Source organism: Podarcis muralis, chromosome 1 (assembly GCF_964188315.1).
Source record: "Podarcis muralis chromosome 1, rPodMur119.hap1.1, whole genome shotgun sequence".
In the NCBI taxonomy this organism is placed as follows: domain Eukaryota; kingdom Metazoa; phylum Chordata; class Lepidosauria; order Squamata; family Lacertidae; genus Podarcis; species Podarcis muralis.
In genome coordinates, this window is record NC_135655.1 from 35,660,690 (window position 1) to 35,679,940 (window position 19,251).

The 19,251-nt window shown below is 41.2% G+C and overlaps 1 protein-coding gene and 1 long non-coding RNA gene across 4 annotated transcripts in view; both read left to right on the forward strand.

The window, feature by feature from the left end:
* HEATR5A (HEAT repeat containing 5A) overlaps positions 1-19,251 on the forward strand; it is a 63,623-nt gene that overhangs the window by 5,866 nt on the left and 38,506 nt on the right. For all 3 annotated transcript variants that reach the window (XM_077926184.1, XM_028721262.2, XM_028721271.2), the window contains exons 2-10: positions 1,472-1,698; positions 2,132-2,343; positions 3,611-3,719; positions 4,358-4,507; positions 6,535-6,709; positions 8,909-9,069; positions 13,271-13,526; positions 15,347-15,502; positions 17,155-17,405. In XM_077926184.1, coding sequence (XP_077782310.1) covers positions 1,573-1,698; positions 2,132-2,343; positions 3,611-3,719; positions 4,358-4,507; positions 6,535-6,709; positions 8,909-9,069; positions 13,271-13,526; positions 15,347-15,502; positions 17,155-17,405 — 1,596 coding nt within the window. In that variant the 5' untranslated portion in view covers positions 1,472-1,572. The remainder of the gene's footprint in view (positions 1-1,471; positions 1,699-2,131; positions 2,344-3,610; positions 3,720-4,357; positions 4,508-6,534; positions 6,710-8,908; positions 9,070-13,270; positions 13,527-15,346; positions 15,503-17,154; positions 17,406-19,251) is intronic.
* LOC144327292 (uncharacterized) lies at positions 4,517-6,000 on the forward strand. Its single transcript, XR_013392317.1, has 2 exons — positions 4,517-4,845; positions 5,286-6,000. It is a non-coding gene; the product is annotated as an uncharacterized LOC144327292 (long non-coding RNA).

Here is a 19,251-nt window from a genome sequence, read left to right on the forward strand (position 1 = left end):
TGAATTACATCAGATAATCAGATCTCACTGGACTGCCCAGTTGCATTCATGGTTAGGTCTCATCTGAGCTGTAGAAATTCCTCCCTTCCTCCACTAATTCATTCTGTTAGAAAATAAAGAAGATATCCTTGTGTCCTATGGAGAATCCTCTTTTATTTTTTCTGTTCCCTCTGCCGCATCCAAGATACATATATTTGTACCCCATAACCAGTATTCCTGAGGAAATATACTTCCAGAAGGAAATAAATCAACCTCTGTATCTTGATAAGGGGGGGGGACTTACCAGATTTTGCGTTTTGTATCCTCCTTTATAAATTCCAATTAAAACTGAAAGCAGAAATAAATTGTGGTTCGACATATAACTGATTCATGCTCAGAAGGTAGAGTCATTTACAGTACTGTTGTATTCCTAGCTCAAGTACTAGCTCTGGGTGTAATTTGAACCTGGATGAATATATTTTTCAAGAATAGCTCTTTCTTTAGTCCATTTGTGTGTGTGTGTGTGTGTGTGTGTGTGTGTGTGTGTGTGTTTGTTTCACGGTCCTTGGAGTCTCCAGATCAAGGGGATGTGTGTTAAAAGATGTGATCAACCTTCTTTAACCTGGATGGTTCTGGTGTTGTTGACATGAGTAATTCTGCAGTTAAAAATAGGGTGCAAACTTAATTTATAGCAGTAGGATGTTGGTGTATATTGATCTACATTTTGTTCATGTAGAATTGGTGTTTATTGTTACATGTAGCTATTCCATTTTGATGTGTGCAGCAAATGTTACAGTAAATATGAGCACATGATATGGTCTGTCTAACTGCTCCTTCCTGGCTACCTTTTCCATGTAATTTTGTAATATTGCTAATTGTGTGCTTGCTCAATAGTGTGGGTCAGGGCCTATTAGCAAATGCAACTTGCTGCTTGAAATCTCTGTGAGTTGTGATACCACTGCTTATCTGTTTTTCTTGAAACTCCCAAATAATTATTTCTTCTCATAAAGTAGTAAGGTGTATTGTGACAGTATTTCTTCCTATAGGCATTTTTGATTGGCTACTGTGAGAAAAGGATGCTGAACTAGATGGCCTGATCCAACACTCTTCTTCTGATGCATATGATGTTAACAGTGCTGAAAATTAATTTATGGCACCCTGGTCTTCTAAATGAGCATTATTGAGAAGAAGCAAAATACCTTGTACATCCGTTCTAGATGTTTGGCAGCTATAAAATTGTACCTATGATGCTGGTGACTGTTCCACAGGTTCTGTTTCAGTTGAAATGTGTCACCCTGGGCTCCTTTGGGAGAAAGGATGGGGTGGAAATTGAATAAATACAGTAACAGCAATATGTTACAAATGTTCTAGCAAAGTGATCACTGTACCTCATTCTGACTTTTTTTTTTTTTTTTTTGCTGGAGGAGAAGCTCTTAAGATTGAGCATTAAAATTCAAACATTCTGTGATTTAATATATTTGTGTTTGTGCAGGTATTCCATTTCGTTCATCCTGTGAATACTAATATCCCTTAGCTACAGTCTTGTGTCTTCATGAGTGGCTTTCAGATAGTGAGAAAGAAACGCTTTAAGGCATGGAGCTGGCTCACAGCTTTTTGCTTAATAAAGAGGCCTATAACCAACTGGGCGAATTTCAGAAAGCAGAGTTTGTTTTCGAGTGGCTGAGGTTTTTGGAAAAACTTTTGCCAGCAACCAGCCGGGTGAGTATTGTACAACTGGAATGAAATAACATTTTGAGAAAATTGTGTTTTTTACATACTTTTATCCCCTAAGTGGACCACAATCCTAACCAGTGTGTGCTGGGGAGAAGTCGTTGTTTAGCCAAAGATAGGGGACTGTTAAGTGTTGGCTAGATGGCAGGAGCAGTGTGGTGTGTGTGCATCCGATTTTGAGACTGAATTAGACTTGAATGGGTCTGAGCCTAGTTCAGAAAGGGGTGAGGCTTTTCAAGCAGAGGATGTTCACATTCAGACCCAACCACAATTTGAACTTAGCCTTGTCTCTAACTGTAAAACCAAACTTGTGTATTTTATCTTATATTTTATACTGTGAACTGCCCTGAGATCTAGTGATGAAGGGCAGTATATGAATTTAAATAAATAAATGAACTACTTATTCTTTTTATGTTTTCAGGCTGATATAAAGGAAAAACAGAGCAAACTTGTTGAACAGCTGATATCTTTATTAACCAGTTCCCCAGGGCCTCCTGCCAGACAGCTTATTGCCAAGAATCTTGCTATAATATATAGCACTGGGGACACTTTTTCTGTGCACCAAACAATTGATAAATGCAATGAACTTATTCGCAGTAAAGATGATTCACCAAGCTATCTGCCGACAAAACTGTAAGTCTGGGAAGGTCCTGTGAAGTCTTATTAGAATATTCCTCCTTCATTTTAAAACACGAAGTGTCTGTGGCGCATTAAATAAAAACTAACAAATTGATTGTGACAAGCTCTGTAACGGATAGCAGGAGTGACTTCCGGTTTCTGTCGACCCAGGCAAGAGAGTCATAGTGGGCTCCACTTGCTATACTGTACGGCACAGGCCTTTCATCCTGTCGATTTCTCTGATTACACCCCTTTGCAGGAACGAGACTGGAATGGGGTGATGGAATAGAATGGTCCAAACAGATCCCATATTCATTGGTGCAGCTTGAGAGTTTGAGCCGATATGGTAGCAGAGACTGCCATGAAAAATGTTATCATTGCTAGGTCTATGGAGATGAATTCACAAGATATGAATGTCCCAGAAGGCTTTGGAAGGTGGAGTAGAACGCATACATGGTCTTGGAACCACGAGAGAGCAGGAGAAAGTCCTGCTGAGAAAAATCCCTTCAGGCTCAGATGAGGACCAGAAAGCTCAATCCCAATGAGATAGGAAAGGCATGCTGGGATCCTTCTGGCCTTCTAGCTTTGCTCATTGGCAGGTCCACATGGGCTAGTCCATCACACCCATTTATGTTGGCTTGATGCTTGTTATGGCCATCACCATTGCTTGCATTTGCTGGACATATTCTTAATGGGTGGCAAGGCAACTCAGGAGGGTAGAACAGTAAGCAACAGTGGCTGTTGCTCCCCTTCACTACAGCTGGGCTTCAGCTATGTGCCCTGACAGATATACAGCTGTGCTAACTGATGTTGACAGGGATGGACAAGAGCCTACTTTTTCAGACATGCCTGATATTAAAGTTTATGTCAATGTCACTTTGCTGGTTTGGTGGGGGGTTAGGTATCACAGACCTCCTGTTGTTGTTTTGTGACAGAGCAGACGAACATGGCTGCCCTGGTGATCTGGCTTATTTATTTATTCAGATAGATCCATTAAGTTGTGAACTGCCTTGAAAGAGGATCATACAATTTTTTTCTTTTCTGTATGATTGTGAAATCAGTTTAGCTTTTTTTTTTTTTTTTTTGAGTGTTGATATGCAATTTAGCAATACAGTACTTTACTTCCTAAGTAAATTAATACTAAATTGCTTTTTGTAATTGTAAGCTTCAGTTGTGCACGATAAAATGCTGGCATCGTATAATTTACTAAGAACATTTTGTTAAACATATGTTGATTGACTACCATTTCCCCCCCTTTCCAATTCTCTGTTTTTTTTTAAAGTGCTGCAGTGGTTTGTTTGGGCTATTTGTACAAAAAACTGGGAAGAATTTTGGGCAACAGCTTTGTGGATACTGTCGGGAATATCCTTAAAGCAATGAAGAATGCAGAGGTAAGGAAGTATGAAACAAGTTGGGTGGGTTGACAGTTGGAAAAAACGCCCAAAGAAGACTTATTTCTAGAACATTATATTTATTAGGAGAAAATGTTTCCCAGTAGGAGAGTACTGTTTGATTATGAGGCTTGACAATTACATTTGGGCGCATATTTTTAGAATCATCTTTCTATTGCTGCCCAGGGCTCCTTTGGGAGGAAGAGAATAATATAAATTGAATGGATGAATGAATTTTAAATAAGGATAAATTATTGTATAAGGTGAAATAATATTATTAATTCATTAACATACTTGCAAAGCTACTTTAGTCTTGAATCAAACTTCATAAATAAATTTGTTTTGTTTTAGAAGAGTATTCTTCCTACAGGTTTTGAGATCTCGAATAGTGCAGAGACTAGAATGCTGCGGTTTGTGTGAGATAATTAATCTTCCAGTTTCCGCTCCTGCCATGAAGTTCACTAAGGGGACCTTTGGCAAGATCTCTCAATCTAGCTTACCTCACATGATTTCAGTAATGCTAAAAACATTACTCTAAACATGCTCAAGGAAGAATGGGATGAAAATGTAACTAATGAGTAGATAAAATAATGTCCTTTAGTTGAAAACCACATGACCTTTTTCTCTTGTCTTGTTAGTCTCAAGGGCGGTATGAGATCATGCTAAGTTTGCAAAATATATTGAAAGGTCTGGGAGTTGCTGCTATTCCATGTCACAGAGATATTTACAAAGCTGCCCGTTCATGCTTAACTGATAGATCAATGGCAGTTCGCTGTGCTGCTGCAAAGGTAAAGTGCCCTATTAATTGTTTTTAGTAATTAATCTTCCTGTATACAGTTGCATATGTTAAATGGAGGATAAAAGAAAATCAATTGTCTCCCTCTCTCTCACGGCACAGAAAAGATTTTTCTTACATTTTGCAATTCAGTTGGTAAAAAATACATCCATGTAATATTTTTGCTAGGAAGCTTTTTCCACCATGAACATAAATGGCTGTATTTTTGGTCAGTTTTCTGTGCAACCTGTATTGTAGAATTTGTACATCTTATCCAGCTGTACTTTTTATCATGATTATGATTAAATTTATATACCGCCCTATACCCGGAGGTCTTAGGGTGATTCATATGTCAGGGAACTGACATCGGAGCCAGAGGCGGAGGCAAGGCTCCCAAGCGATGCTGGAGAAGGGCCCAGCAGGGAGAGAGGCAGCTCATCAGCTGGGGAAGGAAATCAGCGTAACACCAGGGATAAAGGGGGGCAGATGGGGGAATCGGCGAGGGGGCTCCAGGACTCCTCGCCGGAGACCAGCGGGGAGAGCACGGGTCCTCCGCTACCCACACCCTCCCTGCGCAGAAGACTTCCGCGCAGAGAGAGTAGGAGGAGACTGGGTGTCAAACAGCTTTTATGCTGGGAAAGATTTAAGAAACGCCCACTGACGGATTCTGCTAGCTACTGAAACAGCCACGAAGTGAAGGGCTGTCCAGACAGAAAAGGCTTAACCAGGCACACTAGCCAGGAGTGGCGGCAACTTACGCATGAGCAACCCCTATAAACATTACATCATAGAACAAAATCAAAATATAAAACCACGAAATATATACCGTATTTTTTGCTCTATAAGACTCACTTTTTCCCTCCTAAAAAGTAAGGGGAAATGTGTGTGCGTCTTATGGAGCGAATGCAGGCTGCGCAGCTATCCCAGAAGCCAGAACAGCAAGAGGGATCGCTGCTTTGCTGTTCTGGCTTCTGGGATTCAGAATATTTTTTTTCTTGTTTTCCTCCTCCAAAAACTAGGTGCGTCTTATGGTCTGGTGTATCTTATAGAGCGAACAATACAGTAATCAAAATAAAAACAAAATAACCCCCCCTTTTTTTTTAAAGGGCATAGGATTTTGCAGTCTTGACTGCCATTGTATAAATAAAGCCCCACAGATTAGAGTAAAAAGCACATGTTTTAGTAATCGGGTCAAGTTTTATTATTTTATTCCTTTTTTCTTTTACATTTATATCTCACCTTTTCCTCAAGGAGCTTAAGTTCTCTTCCTGTGTTCAGTCTACAGTCAATTTATAAGCAAAGTATAAATTCACATGAACAGATTTTTTAAAAAAACAGTTTGAATTTGTGTGATTTGAAGTTACTATTCATTCCCATATATTACAAACTTGTATTAGCACTCTGGCCCAGAAGTTGTTGAATATCTTGTCGCCAAAGTGGATCACGCTGCCAAGTTTAGAATACTTTAAAATAATGTACACCATTGAGGTTGAAGTCCTTTCATTTTTTTAAAAATAATTTTATTTATATACCGTATTTTTCTGTCTATAAGATGCCCCCATGTATAAGACGCACCCTATTTTGGGGGACTCTGATTTAAGAAAATGGAGGGAGATGTATCTGTGTATAAGACGCCCCCAACCTTTTGACATTATTTTTTAGGGGAAAAACCTAGTCTTATACACGGAAAAATACGGTAATTGATTTTACAACATACAAGAATTCAAAACCCCCCACAAACAAATTGATCTGTCTGCCTCATACCTGTCAATGGTTGTGTAGCCACATTCTGTACTAATCGAAGCTTCTGAACCATTTTCAAAGTCAGCTCCGTATAAAGCACATTGCGGTAGTGCAATCTTGAGATCAGCAGAACACGATTACTTTAGCCAGGTTATCCTTGCTTAGATAAGGGTGGTAGTTGGACCACCAGCTTAAGCTGGCAGAAGACACTCCACAGTTCATTGCATTGCACTTGTGCAAAAAAGACTGAACCTATTTCTTTTCTTGTTTCCCTGTTTTTGTTTTTGTTTTATATAGTGTCTTCTTGAACTGCAGAGCGAAGCAAGTTTTATGTGGAGTACAGACCTGGATAGTGTTGTAACTCTGTGTTTTAAATCGTTTGAAGGGTCGAATTATGGTGTACGAATTGCTGTTTCTAAGCTTTTAGGCAGTGTATTAGTGAGTGCTGTAACATCTAAACAAGGCGGCACAGGTAAATTTATTAGGGTTTCTTTCTTCCTATGTCGATGTGAGAAAATAATAGTAATAATAATAAGAAGAATATAATATATTATTTATACCCACCCACCTGGCTGGGTTTCCCCAGCCACTCTGGGCAGTTTCCAACAGAAGATTAAAAATACATTAAAACATCAGTCACTAAAAACTTCCCTAAACAGGGCTGTAATGTAGAAATTATTGGCAAACTGCAGTAAATAGTGAACAGCCTTCAAAATAGATGTGGTTTTAACAAATGACAATGTATTGTATATGATCCCCCCTGCCATGTGAAGGTTTCGGTCACTTGCTGGAATTAAAATGCAATCAGAAGTTGGGATTTAACAATAGCTTCATTTGAAAGACACATGCACACAGCTTCACACAAGCATAGAAAGAAGAAACAAAACATACGTTTTTTGTATTCTCAGGGTAGTAGAAATTAAAAGTAGCAATGGTGTTCTGTCAGCCCATACTCTCAAACTCATACCGATAGGAGCAGGGCTTCATTCCTAAAGACCTCTCTGTCTCTCTCTCTCTCCCTCTCTCTCTCTCTCTCTCTCTCTCTCTCACACACACACACACACACACAAACACCCTGAGCATACTTCTCTAGTTTTTAAAACCTTGGCATCCGTACAAGATGGTGTACCTCAAGTGCAGTACCCCATTGGCTCACTGTCTGAGCTTTCTCCCCATGTGACTTTGCCCTACACCCTAGAAATCAGATGTGTGCTGAGTGTTTCAGCAAGATTGATGCTTGTACTTTTCCATTCTTATACAAACCCTCCCGTAAACCTGACCACATCTATACTTCCAGTTGACAACTGGAAACTGATTTCAGATGGCTAAGCTTATATACATATGATGCATTTGGCTGTAGCTAAAGAGGGACGCGGGTGGCGCTGTAGTCTAAACCACAGAGACTAGGGCTTGCCGATCAGATGGTTGGCAGTTCGAATCCTGCGACGGGGTGAGCTCCCGTTGTTCGGTCCCTGCTCCTGCCCACCTAGCAGTTCCAAAGCACGTCAAAGTGCAAGTAGATAAATAGGTACCACTGTGGCGGGAAGGTAAACGGTGTTTCCGTGCGCTGCTCTGGTTCGCCAGAAGTGGCTTAGTCATGCTAGCCACATGACCCGGAAGTCTGTGGACAAACGCCGGCTCCCTCGGCCAGTAAAGCGAGATGAGTGCCGCAACCCGAGAGTCGTTCATGAGTGGACCTAATGGTCAGGGGTACTTTTACCGTTACCTTTAAAGAGGTCGATTATAGATGTAAATAAATCTATAACAGTTTATCCATGGGACATAGGAGTCAGCAGCATTGGCATGCTCTATCGTGTTCCAAAATGGCCATCACTGTGGATAAACACCCAAGGCAGACAAGGCAGGGAATAACAGAAGGAAGGAGAGAAAAATGGCTGTTAATATAGGAGAGCCTGTTCCTAATCGAAGCACTCCTTAGTGGACAACTGATCCAACTTGGACTCTTTTAATGTGCTCCATTTTCATTTCAATAACACTTAGAATGATTCGTGATATTGAAGTTTTACTTCTAGGCCTGCTGCTCCCCTTGGATAAATTTGGAAATGAATAGTATTTTTTTCTAAGCCCGAAACTACCAGTAAAATGTGTTTGCTTTCACTCATCTCTTCCATTACGTACTGTGGTAAAAATAAACAACAACCCTGTAGTTTACCTAGATCAGGAATTATACTGTTTATAAGCCTTGCTAAGCCTTCTTCCTCATCCAGGAAACCAAATGCAAATATTCCTGTGAGTTCATGCACTGACAACTGTGTGTATTCCTCCCAAAGCTTACGTTCGTAGATATTTAGCCTTCAGCCAGTGTCTCCAGTGAACATTAATAACTTCATCACATTTTATTTTATTTATTACATTTATATACCTCCTTTATCTTCCGAGGAGCTCAAGGTGGTATACATGGTTTTTCAGGGTTGTTACATAAGGCTCAAACACATATGCTGTGATCCTCTGTGCATACTTGAAAGTCCAATGAATTTAGATTTACTTCAGATAAATGTTCATAGGATTAGACTGAACTTCAGACCTTTAACCCAATAACTATGTCGTATGAACTGAATGTTTTAGTTTAGTTATGATGCCTGAGACTTGGTTGTAACACAGTAGAAACTAATAAATAAATGTGGATGCATTTCCCCCCTCATTGAAAAAGCATCTGCCAGACAAAATGTTCGCAAGATCTCATTTGAAGAAGCCTTGGAACTTCTGGGTACAGGTTTCCTTCGGGGAAGTACAGGATTTCTACGAGCCAGTGGTGATATTCTGAAAGGGACAAGCTCGGTCAGCAGGGATGTTAGAGTTGGAGTCACTCAGGTTTGATTATGTTATATATTGTAAAAGTTACTATTTTGTTTTTTTGTTTTGTTTTTTCTGTGAAAGTATTATTGCACGGTAGTGTGTATTGAACTAGTTAATTGATTTTACATGTTAATATTTTACAGGCTTTTACAGAAGACTAATTACTTGTCTTCTAATATTTCCCAGTGTTTTACTTGGATGCTAATGGTGCTTATTTCTCTTTTTGAAAGAAAAAATTATTTGCTAATAATGAAATTATTTTAATGTTTATACTGTACTTTTCTTTCATAATGTTTGTGTTAGTTCATTGTCTTTTCATATTTTTTTAAATGTTTCTTAACATTAAAAAACCCTTCTGCTTTCATTTAAGAGCTATTATATTCTGCAGCTTGCAATGGTGAGGCCTTCTCTGTGATCTGGTTCGCGTGTCACATTAAACCTTAGCTAAAATAAACTATGGCTTGATGTGAATGAGCAGTGCGCTTGTGCATGCTGCTGAAATCGCAGGAGCTTTGCTCCTCCTTCACTTGCTGCTGCTCCAGTGCCGGGAAACCAGGCATGGTCTGACTTGTTGCCTCATCTGAACCTGGGCTCATGATTTGTTTCTCTCTAAAACCTTGGCTTTCACTCGTGGTTTGTGTGAGAAACAAACCATGAGCCTGACTGGTTTCCCACAAACATGTAATTGCTCTTAGCTGATGTCTGAAAGAACTTGTTCCTTGATTAAGCATTAATAAAGCAACTTAAATGACACATCTTTCACATTTTTTCGGATCAGTGACTGTCAAGGACAGAGAGCTATGGCAGAGAGAACTAACTAATCTCAGAGCAGTTTCATATTTAGCAATTTAGTATCTGAGACTTTTTGTTACAGAGTCAGTAGAGCTGAGGATTTTTGTGACATGAATGCAAATCCGGTATGGGGGAGGGGATTAATACTTCGCCATCTGTTAATTGATTGCCCTTCATAGGGTGCCAGTATGAAGTGACACCCAAATCCCCTCCCCAGTAGGGCCAATGCTTTAAAAAAAATCTTGCTGTATTATTGAAACACTAATTCATTCCTTCTCTTCTCCCCATACTGTCCAACAAGCAAATCACCCTGCTGCATGGTGAGGCCAGCTGTCCCTTCAAAATACCCTAAATAAAATTAAAATAAAGCTACAGTTTCTTCTTTAAACAATTCCATCATGCATGGAAGTCCAGAACCTGTAGCAGGCTACTCAGGAAAATTATTTTAGGGCTGTTTCTGCTGCACATTTTTGAAGAAAAATAACTGTGTTTTCATGTCTAAAGCCTGAAGGGAATATGCTTAGAAAATGTGTTCAGCTAAACTACTAAAGATCTTGTCCTCCAACTACTTTTTCTTATTTTCTCTGTGCTCAAATAAAATAATGTTGAAACCTGTTTTTTAAAAAAATTCTAAAGTTAGATTGCCATAAAATAACACTCTCGTAACTTATTCAATGGGGACGCGGGTGGCGCTGTGGGTTAAAGCCTCAGCGCCTAGGGCTTGCCGATCGAAAGGTTGGCGGTTCGAATCCCCGCGGCGGGGTGCGCTCCCATCGTTCGGTCCCAGCGCCTGCCAACCTAGCAGTTTGAAAGCACCCCCGGGTGCAAGTAGATAAATAGGGACCGCTTACTAGCGGGAAGGTAAACGGCGTTCCGTGTGCTGCGCTGGCTCGCCAGATGCAGCTTTGTCACGCTGGCCACGTGACCCGGAAGTGTCTCCGGACAGCGCTGGCCCCCGGCCTATAGAGTGAGATGGGCACACAACCCTAGAGTCTGACAAGACTGGCCCGTATGGGCAGGGGTACCTTTACCTTTACTAACTACCGTATTTTTCGCTCTATTGGACGCACCAGACCACAGGACGCACCAAGTTTTTAGAGGGGGAAATCAAGGAAAAAATATTATAGCTAAAGAAGAAGACAAGGCAGCAAGCGCAATCCATCCCGCTCACTGCCTTGGCTTCTTCTTTAGCCTTGCGCAGCATCTTTAGTCTTGCGCAACGGGATGGATTGCGCCCGCTGTCCACCGGGGCTGGACTAGATGACTCCTGGGGTTCCCTTCCAACCCTGCAATTCTATGACCTCGGAAGGTGTTTGGGGTCTCCACCACTGGAGGCTTTTAAGCAGCGGTTGGGGGACCATCTGCCTGGCGTTCTTTAGCTGTGATTCCTACATTGTGAGGGGGCTGGGCTAGATGACCCTTGGGTGGCCCTCCCAACTCTATACAGTCCTACAGTTCTGCGGCAGGAGATCCACAGCCACTTCACACAATGCCCACTCCCAATTTTCATCTGAGAGACATGTGGCTTCAGTGTCTAGGTAGCTACCCCCCGCCACACTTCCCCCACCCCACTTAAGCTGAGGGAATTCCTGCCCAGAGAAGCTCCCAGCAATCAAGGAGGAGGAATCCGCTGCAGCCGTGAGCAGCGGAGGATCCATGGTCCCCTTCCTTCCCTCCTCCGTGGTTGCTTTGAAGGAGGAAAGTGGGAGAGGAGCTGCTTACACGAGTGTAAGCTGCTCCCCTCCCACATTGCCGCTTCAAAGCAATCATGGAGGAGGGAATCCGCTGAAGCCTCGAGCAGCGGAGGATCCATGGTCCCCTTCCTTCCCTCCTCCGTGGTTGCTTTGAAGCAGGAAAGTGGGAGAGGAGCTGCTTACACGAGTGTAAACTGCCCCCCTCCCACTTTCCTGCTTCAAAGCAATTACGGAGGAGGAATCCGCTGCAGCCTCGAGCAGCGGAGGATCCATGGTCCCCCTCCTTCCCACCTCCGTAGTTGCTTTGAAGGAGGAAAGTGGGAGAGGAGCTGCTTACACGAGTGTAAGCTGCTCCCCTCCCACATTGCCGCTTCAAAGGGAGCCCGGGAGGAGGGAATCTGCTGCAGCTTCCCCCACCTCCCACAGAAGCCGCACGCTCTTTAAAGGGGCTGTGCGGCTTCTCCTGGCTTTTCTGGGAGGTGGGGGGATTCCCCCACCTCGTAGAAAAGCCTGCAGGAGCCGCACAGCCTTTAAAGAGGGCGCCGCTCTTGGGGGCTTTTCCCCCAGGAGGGAGAAGGGAGTGCTGCAGCCAGTCAGTCCCTTCTCCCTCCTGGAGAAAAGCCCGCAAGAGCGCACGAAGCTTGTGTGCGGCTCTTGAGGGCTTTCCCCGCCTGCCTCCCCCTGCATTCGCTCCATAGGACGCACACACATTTTCCCTTGCTTTTTAGGAGGGAAAAAGTGCGTCCTATGGTGCGAAAAATACGGTAATTCAATATATTGGTGGGGATACACCTAATGAGTCCTGTCACCAAAATTCCTGTGTGAGGGCTTCCACTTATGCAATGGGTTTTCTTTTCCCCCATGACCCCGAAATTGTTTTGGGGTGCAGGAGAACCCTGAAAACAGTGCTCAGGAGGAGGAGAGGTGGATAATTCTATCTGGCATTCTGCAGTGCTTATGCTGACAGGACAGTCAGCATAGTGCAACACTGATTTTCTTTCTGGGTGTGTTTCTTCCCAAAGTGATTCTCAGTGTGGATGTAGTATTTATGAGGTTGCTCTATCAACTGCATTGAGTAGAAGTTGATACCCAGTAAGATATTTTTTTTCCCTTCAGAATAAGGGCTCTCTATATTCTTCCATTCTGTTCTGATTCATTAAGTTGCAAACAGTTAAAATTCATTTGTAATAAGGAGGAATAGTCCAGTCATGGCAAACATTTAAAAAATAAAACCTGTAGGGTGAGGGTAAAAATGCCCTAATTCCCACAAGCGTGTAGGTTACTGTAACCTAATAATTCTTAAATTTCAATTTGCACTAAATGTGGGTGCTACATGCAGAATATTAAATTGCTGGAAGTTCTTGCATACTGATGCCAAATGCAACAGTTTACATAACAAGTAATAGCTGTTTCTCTTGCTCTGCTATTAAATATAAGAGAGGAAGAGGTTAAAGGAACTAGCTGCCTTGTCGCTACTGGTTTAATTTAAAGCAGTTTTTGCCCCCAACATAGCATCTAAATTTGGCTTAGATGACTAAAAGCCAGTTTGTTTCCACCTTACTTCACATAATGAAGCTGGAAACATGTTGTCTTAAAAAAAATCAACAAAATTATTTTGGTGTCCTGTTAATATTACTTAATGGTAACTTTTATGATTTCTTTAATACTGCATTATATTTTTGAGAAGATTTTGATGTAAAAACATTGCATTTTAATCAAATCTCTTTCAGGCATATGTGGTATTTATCTCCACGCTGGGAGGGCAGTGGCTTGAAAGGAATTTTTCTGCCTTGCTTTCCCATGTTCTGGACCTCGTTTCCCAGTCTCACCCTAAAGCTATTCAGACTCAGATGGATGCTATCTGTCGCCGCCGCTGTATTTCATTTATCCTCCGAGCTACAGTAGGAGGCCTTCTTGGGGGGAAAGCTCAAATTGCAACTGCCAAGGAGATTTGTCAAGCCATCTGGAAGCTGAAGAAAGTTGTGGGTATGGGACTAACAAGATTATGTGCTCTCCCTTCCCCCTCCTTTTCACTAGTACTTTGTATCATTTCCTAATCTGCTCATGAAGGCTATGCAGTACTGTTTGCATCTCCAGCGATGCCTTATCTGAAAAAAAATCCACATGGCCCTTTGGGGATTCATTTCAGAATAATAATTACAATACCTATCAGTTGCTTTAATATTTCTCCATAATTTAGGTTAAGGTTATTATGTGGAGGGTAAGTCTGATGACTGACTAAACACCATGGGAGTCAGAACTGCACATTGTGTACCAGGGACACGGGTGGCACTGTGTTCTAAACCACGGAGCCTCTTGGGCTTGCCAATCAGAAGGTCAGCGGTTCGAATTCCCATGACGGGGTGAGCTCCTGTTGCTCTGTCCCAGCTCCTGCCAACCTAGCAATTTGTAAGCATGCCAGTGCAAGTAGATAAACAGGTACTACTGCGGTGGGAAGGTAAATGGCATTTCTGTGTGCTCTGGCTTCCATCACAGTCCTCTATGCACCAGTAGCGGTTTAGTAATGCTGGCCACATGACCCAGAAAGCTGTCTGTGGACAAACGCCGGCTCCCTTGGCCTGAAAGTGAGATGAGCGCCGCAACCCCATAGTTGCTTTTGACTAGACTTAACTGTCCAGTGGTCCTTTACCTTTACTTTTACCTTATTGTGTACCACTGACTTCTAGCTGTTGAGGATTTTCCACAGGTGTGGGAATCATGCACATATTCATTGGTTATGAACTTCCCTGTGGCATCAAGCTAGTCATCATCAAGATAAAATAACCATATGGTCCATTATTCTCTCTCAGAATGGGAGGTTTGTGATTGTACACTGCATCTATGAACGTTGTGTCAGAAATGCTGGAATCTAGATTATGACAATCCAGTGGACTTGAAGGCACTGACAACCACTTGATAGGTGATGACTTCAAGTCCTTCTTACTTACTGCAGGGATCATCTGCAGTACCAGTTTTCCATTCTTCGGGCGCAAGTATGAGAAGACAGGGCCTCTGGGAGCATATGGGCCCCCAGCCACTCATTGCTACTCAAATATATAGGTTTCAAAACGGAGAATATTCAGGCTAGTGTTTGGTTCTGAATCAGGATATGGAGGTGACATGCTTAACCAGGGCTTACTGTTAATCAGAATTTTGAAATTGGCTTCAAACCCTTAATTCAATTAATGGTTAATAGCCAACTCTTCTTCGACTTAAATGTGGTTAAGATTAGTATTAGCAGTAAGGACTATTCACACTTGAAAGGGAAGGGACTGTGAGAATGGAATGTGGGATTCCATGAACTGCTTCTATCGCTAAGCGATTGGGAGAGTTTATGTGCATACCAGTTCATTGACTGAAGTGTCCTTCTACCTAATTTTTCTTCTCAGTTGACTTGGGCCCAAATTCAGAGAAAGTTAATATGCCATTAAAATCAATGGGGTAAGTTAGCTTTGACTCATTAATTTCAGCGGTCCTTCCGTATGAGTTAATGTTCTCTGGATTTGGACCTGTATGTTTGCCACAACATGGCATCAAAATATGGTCTCCCATACTCTTTTAACAAGTACATCTCTATTTTCCTCTACACATGCGCAGATGCAGAGAATATCTGCAAAGTTGGTTGTCAGCTGATTTTTGTTTTTTTGCTACTCAATGTCTCCTGCCATTAGTGTTTTCATGAAGCCCCACTTTTACTGCAAAGCCGTATTAGATATGGTCGATGTACCAGCTATCTCCTCCTAGTCTTTTAAGTCTCTTGTTTTGTCTAATGTAGCAAAGATCACACAATTCTTTCATATTACTAGATGCTGCCATGAGTGACAGTAACGTGGAAACCCGTGTTGGTACGACAGATGTGGTAGCAAGCCAGCATATGCTTATATGTTCCTTGGAAGAGCTTGGAAACCTCATTCAGAATTTAGGCACTACTGCTGCACCTGTGCTACAAGATTCTAGTACAGGTAATGGATCATACCTTTTGTTCTCCGTGATTTTCTGAAATGTATGTTTTGGATCATTGAAACTCATCATATAAAGAATCAGTTTAAGAAAACAAAATGTTAAGGGTACCTTGGTCTAATCAGCTTGCTGTAGGATTAAAGCAAATTCTAATACAGGTTCAGATTACCCCAATGTGTGTGTGTGTGTGTGTGTGTGTGTGTGTGTGTGTGTGTTTTAAATCCTTATGGAGTAAAGATTCTATGTTAGTTCAGATAATATGAAGGAGATCTGTGATGAATGGGCTTTTGGAATCAGTTTTCATGTTGTCAAGGGGAGGGGAGGAATCTGTGGAACGCCCTCCTGTCAGATGTCAAGGAAATAAACAACTATCTGACTTTTCGAAGACATCTGAAGGCAGCCCTATATAGGGAAGATTTTAATGTTTGATGTTTTCCTGTGGTTTTATAATTTGTTTGAAGTCAGATGAGTGGCATATAAATAACAACAACACAGATTTGAAGTTCATTACTCTGTTTTCTTAAACCGTATGTAGGACACAAAATACTCTGGCTCTTAGTTAAAATAGATATATTCTCTATATAATCATTATTTAGATCTTAACCTATTTGCATTTACTTAGGAGTAACTGTTATCTGAAAATAGCGATACTTGTTTCTAATTAAATAAAATGTTAGAACTTGGCTGCACATCTTACAAAAAGAGTATTTTAAAGAAATATAATGAGAAAAGAGCTGTTCACTACTCACAGCAGACTCTGAAGGTGAATTGTTGCAATTGTGATAAGTTTCTCAGAATTATTTCCCCTACTAAAGGTAACTTAGCTTTGTACAACACTACAATAGTGTTATGTAATAATAATGTTTATTAGTTAGAAAGCACCTTAAACTCACTATGCCCTGTATAGAAATTGTGGTTGGTAGGTGTTCCTCCAGGTTTATAATCTAATCAAAGATTAGACTTTTTCAAGAGGAAAGCAGGGGGAAGGTAAAAGGGGAAGGAGTGTCCGTGGGGAAACACCTGAAAGGGTGTGTGTGTGATCATAAAGGAAAAGTGGGTGTTAGGTAGAACATCTGAGTGATAGGGAGCTGCAAGTGAAAAGGCAAATAAAAGAGAGTGTAATCTTACATATAATTAGAAGATTGGATCCTTTAGTATCTAGATAGCAGGCAAGAGGATACAGGGAGAGAATATCGACTGTGGAACAACTTGAAAGTAAGTACAAGAAGCTTAAATGAAGATGAGGGACGATGGGATGGCAATTAAAAGAGTAAAGGAATGAGCAGAAAATTATAATATGGGCACCATCATATCAGATGAATGTTGCGGCAGTAGTCAATGCAGGAAGCCATAAGACAGTGAACAATTTTTTTTGATAGTGTACGTAGAGAGAAAATGAGATAGCTTGACCAAGAGCAGGAGAAAACAGAAAAAAAGATAATTAAAATATTTGAAGTTTCTGAGCTTGATGAGAAAACTAGCAGTTACATGGTCAAGAGCAAGACGAAACATCCTAGAATTTATGACATGAAGCATCCTAGAATTGCTTAGTATGGTGTTCATTAGTGTGTTCAGAAGTCAGTTGTGAATCTAGCTCAGGTACCATTCCTGAAAATTTGCTGTGCTGATTTTTTTAACATTTCTGACTTTCCAGGGGTTTTGGATGCAGTGGTGTCCATTATTATCCACCCCAGTATTTCGGTTCAGCTGGCAGCGGCATGGTGTTTGCGCTGCATTGCTGTGGCACTGCCCTGCTTTCTCTCGCCACTTCTGGATCGCTGTATCGAGCGGCTCACAGCACTCAAATCCTCCCCAGAAGCAGTGACTGGCTACAGTTTTGCTGTTGCTGCTCTACTGGGAGCTGTCAGAATGTGTCCTTTAGGAATTCCGCATTGCAAAGGAAAGGTAATTACTTGAACCTTGGTCCTGGTATTCAGTGCAAAGGCAGAATTAACTGTTTGATACAGCTATAGACAACATTTTTTTTAAACAGCCTGTTCCTCACTGCAGGGAATATTTGTGCATGATGAAGAAAGTGTTGAAAAACCTGGAATATTTCAAATGACTGCTTGGTCCATTTCAATGTATTAGACCATATGCTTTGTGAAACACAATCACTGAGCGCACCAGATTTAAGATTTTTTATTCCATCCATGTATCATTTAGCTACACTGATAAATCATTTGTACAGAGTGTTGAGTTCTATTCTTCATATATAATTAACAGCACAATCAAGTATATTTACTGGCATGTAAGCCCCATTGTTTTCAAAGGCACTTACTCTCGGGTAAGCTTCAGTGTGATGTTCCTTAGTTTTGGTCAGACTATAATCCTCAATGAATTGATTTTTTAAAAACAAAAACACAAGGTCAGTGAAAGAATGAAAATATTAACAATTACTGTTTCTTAAATAGAGAAATTAACACTGCTCTTGATAATAGACCGAACTAAGAGAGATGGGGGAATTCTTGTCTGAGGAAGTCGCTTGATGTTTTATGAATTCATGGAGTTTCTCTCCATCTCTTTAAGAGCTGGTGAAATTCTTTTAAAAGACTCAAACTTCCATAACCTCATCCTGGCGTGGTATTAGTTTAAATTGGCAGATTACCATAGCTCACCACTTTCCCACAGACATCGCAGCTTTGTCAGTGGGGGGGGGGGGGGAATCTGAGCCTTGTGTTCCTGAACAATGGAAGTGAAACCCATTTGGCCTTGCCAAGCAAAAGATTTTCTTTTAAAACGGCTAATTAGAAGTACATCCACAGATCAGTTGCTTCTCTGTGATGGGAGACTGGAGCTTTTTTGGCAAGGGATCTTATTTCTGTTTTTCATTGCTACCTCTCTGGATCTGAAGTGGGTAGCTTGCATGCCAGCTGTCTTGCTTGCATGCCATGTGCATCTCAAGATCCCTCTCTGGAATTGAAGTGTGACTGTCCAATAAGTCTAATCTAGGTGCTTATCTGCATTTACAAACCTAACTAAAGAGGAGCAGTGGATAACAGTATGGCAGCACCTTTGCTTTGAAACTCCCTGGCTGTTGACTTTAAGCATGTGCCTTTCAGACACCTGCTGAACATTTTTATGCCCCAGCAAGACACATGATGTAGTGAAATTTGTTCTAAACGTTTTCTTGATTTTATGTTTGTTTTAATTAACGATTAACAAATGAAATTTGTTTTCATTGGTTTGTGTATTATAATCATGTTTTATAAGTAACTGAAACTTTACTTTGATTTTTTTTGAAAATATGCACAAGCAGTTTATACATTTTCGTTAAAAACTTAATATTCAAGCCATTGCCATTTTTTAAAAGTCCAATGGGATCTCGAGCAAAATAGGAGGCAGTTTTAGTGTAAGCATTTGCTGCCACTGTAGAGGTCCAAACAGCTGGAAACAACAGCTCTTGCCATTAAAGCCTTATTGCATACCTTCTTGCGCTTCCATCCCAAGTTCTGATGGGTATTTTATTCAGTAACAAGAGACTGCCAGCTTATCCCCTCCACCACTCTAAGCCTCTAAACCAACATTTTGTTTTGTTTATGCATACATAAATACTATTACTACCAGAGGTTTTTTGGGGTGACTTACAAGAGAAAAACAAGGGTAAGTTAAAATAATCACAATTAGGTTCAGTCCAGAATTTCTCTGAACAGAGTTCTGCTCTGAGAGAACGGGGAGGTGATCTTTACTGATTCCTCTTTCCTCCTGCAGCTGCCTGAAAAGCTGTCCTCCAGGGTTGTAGGGCCCTTCA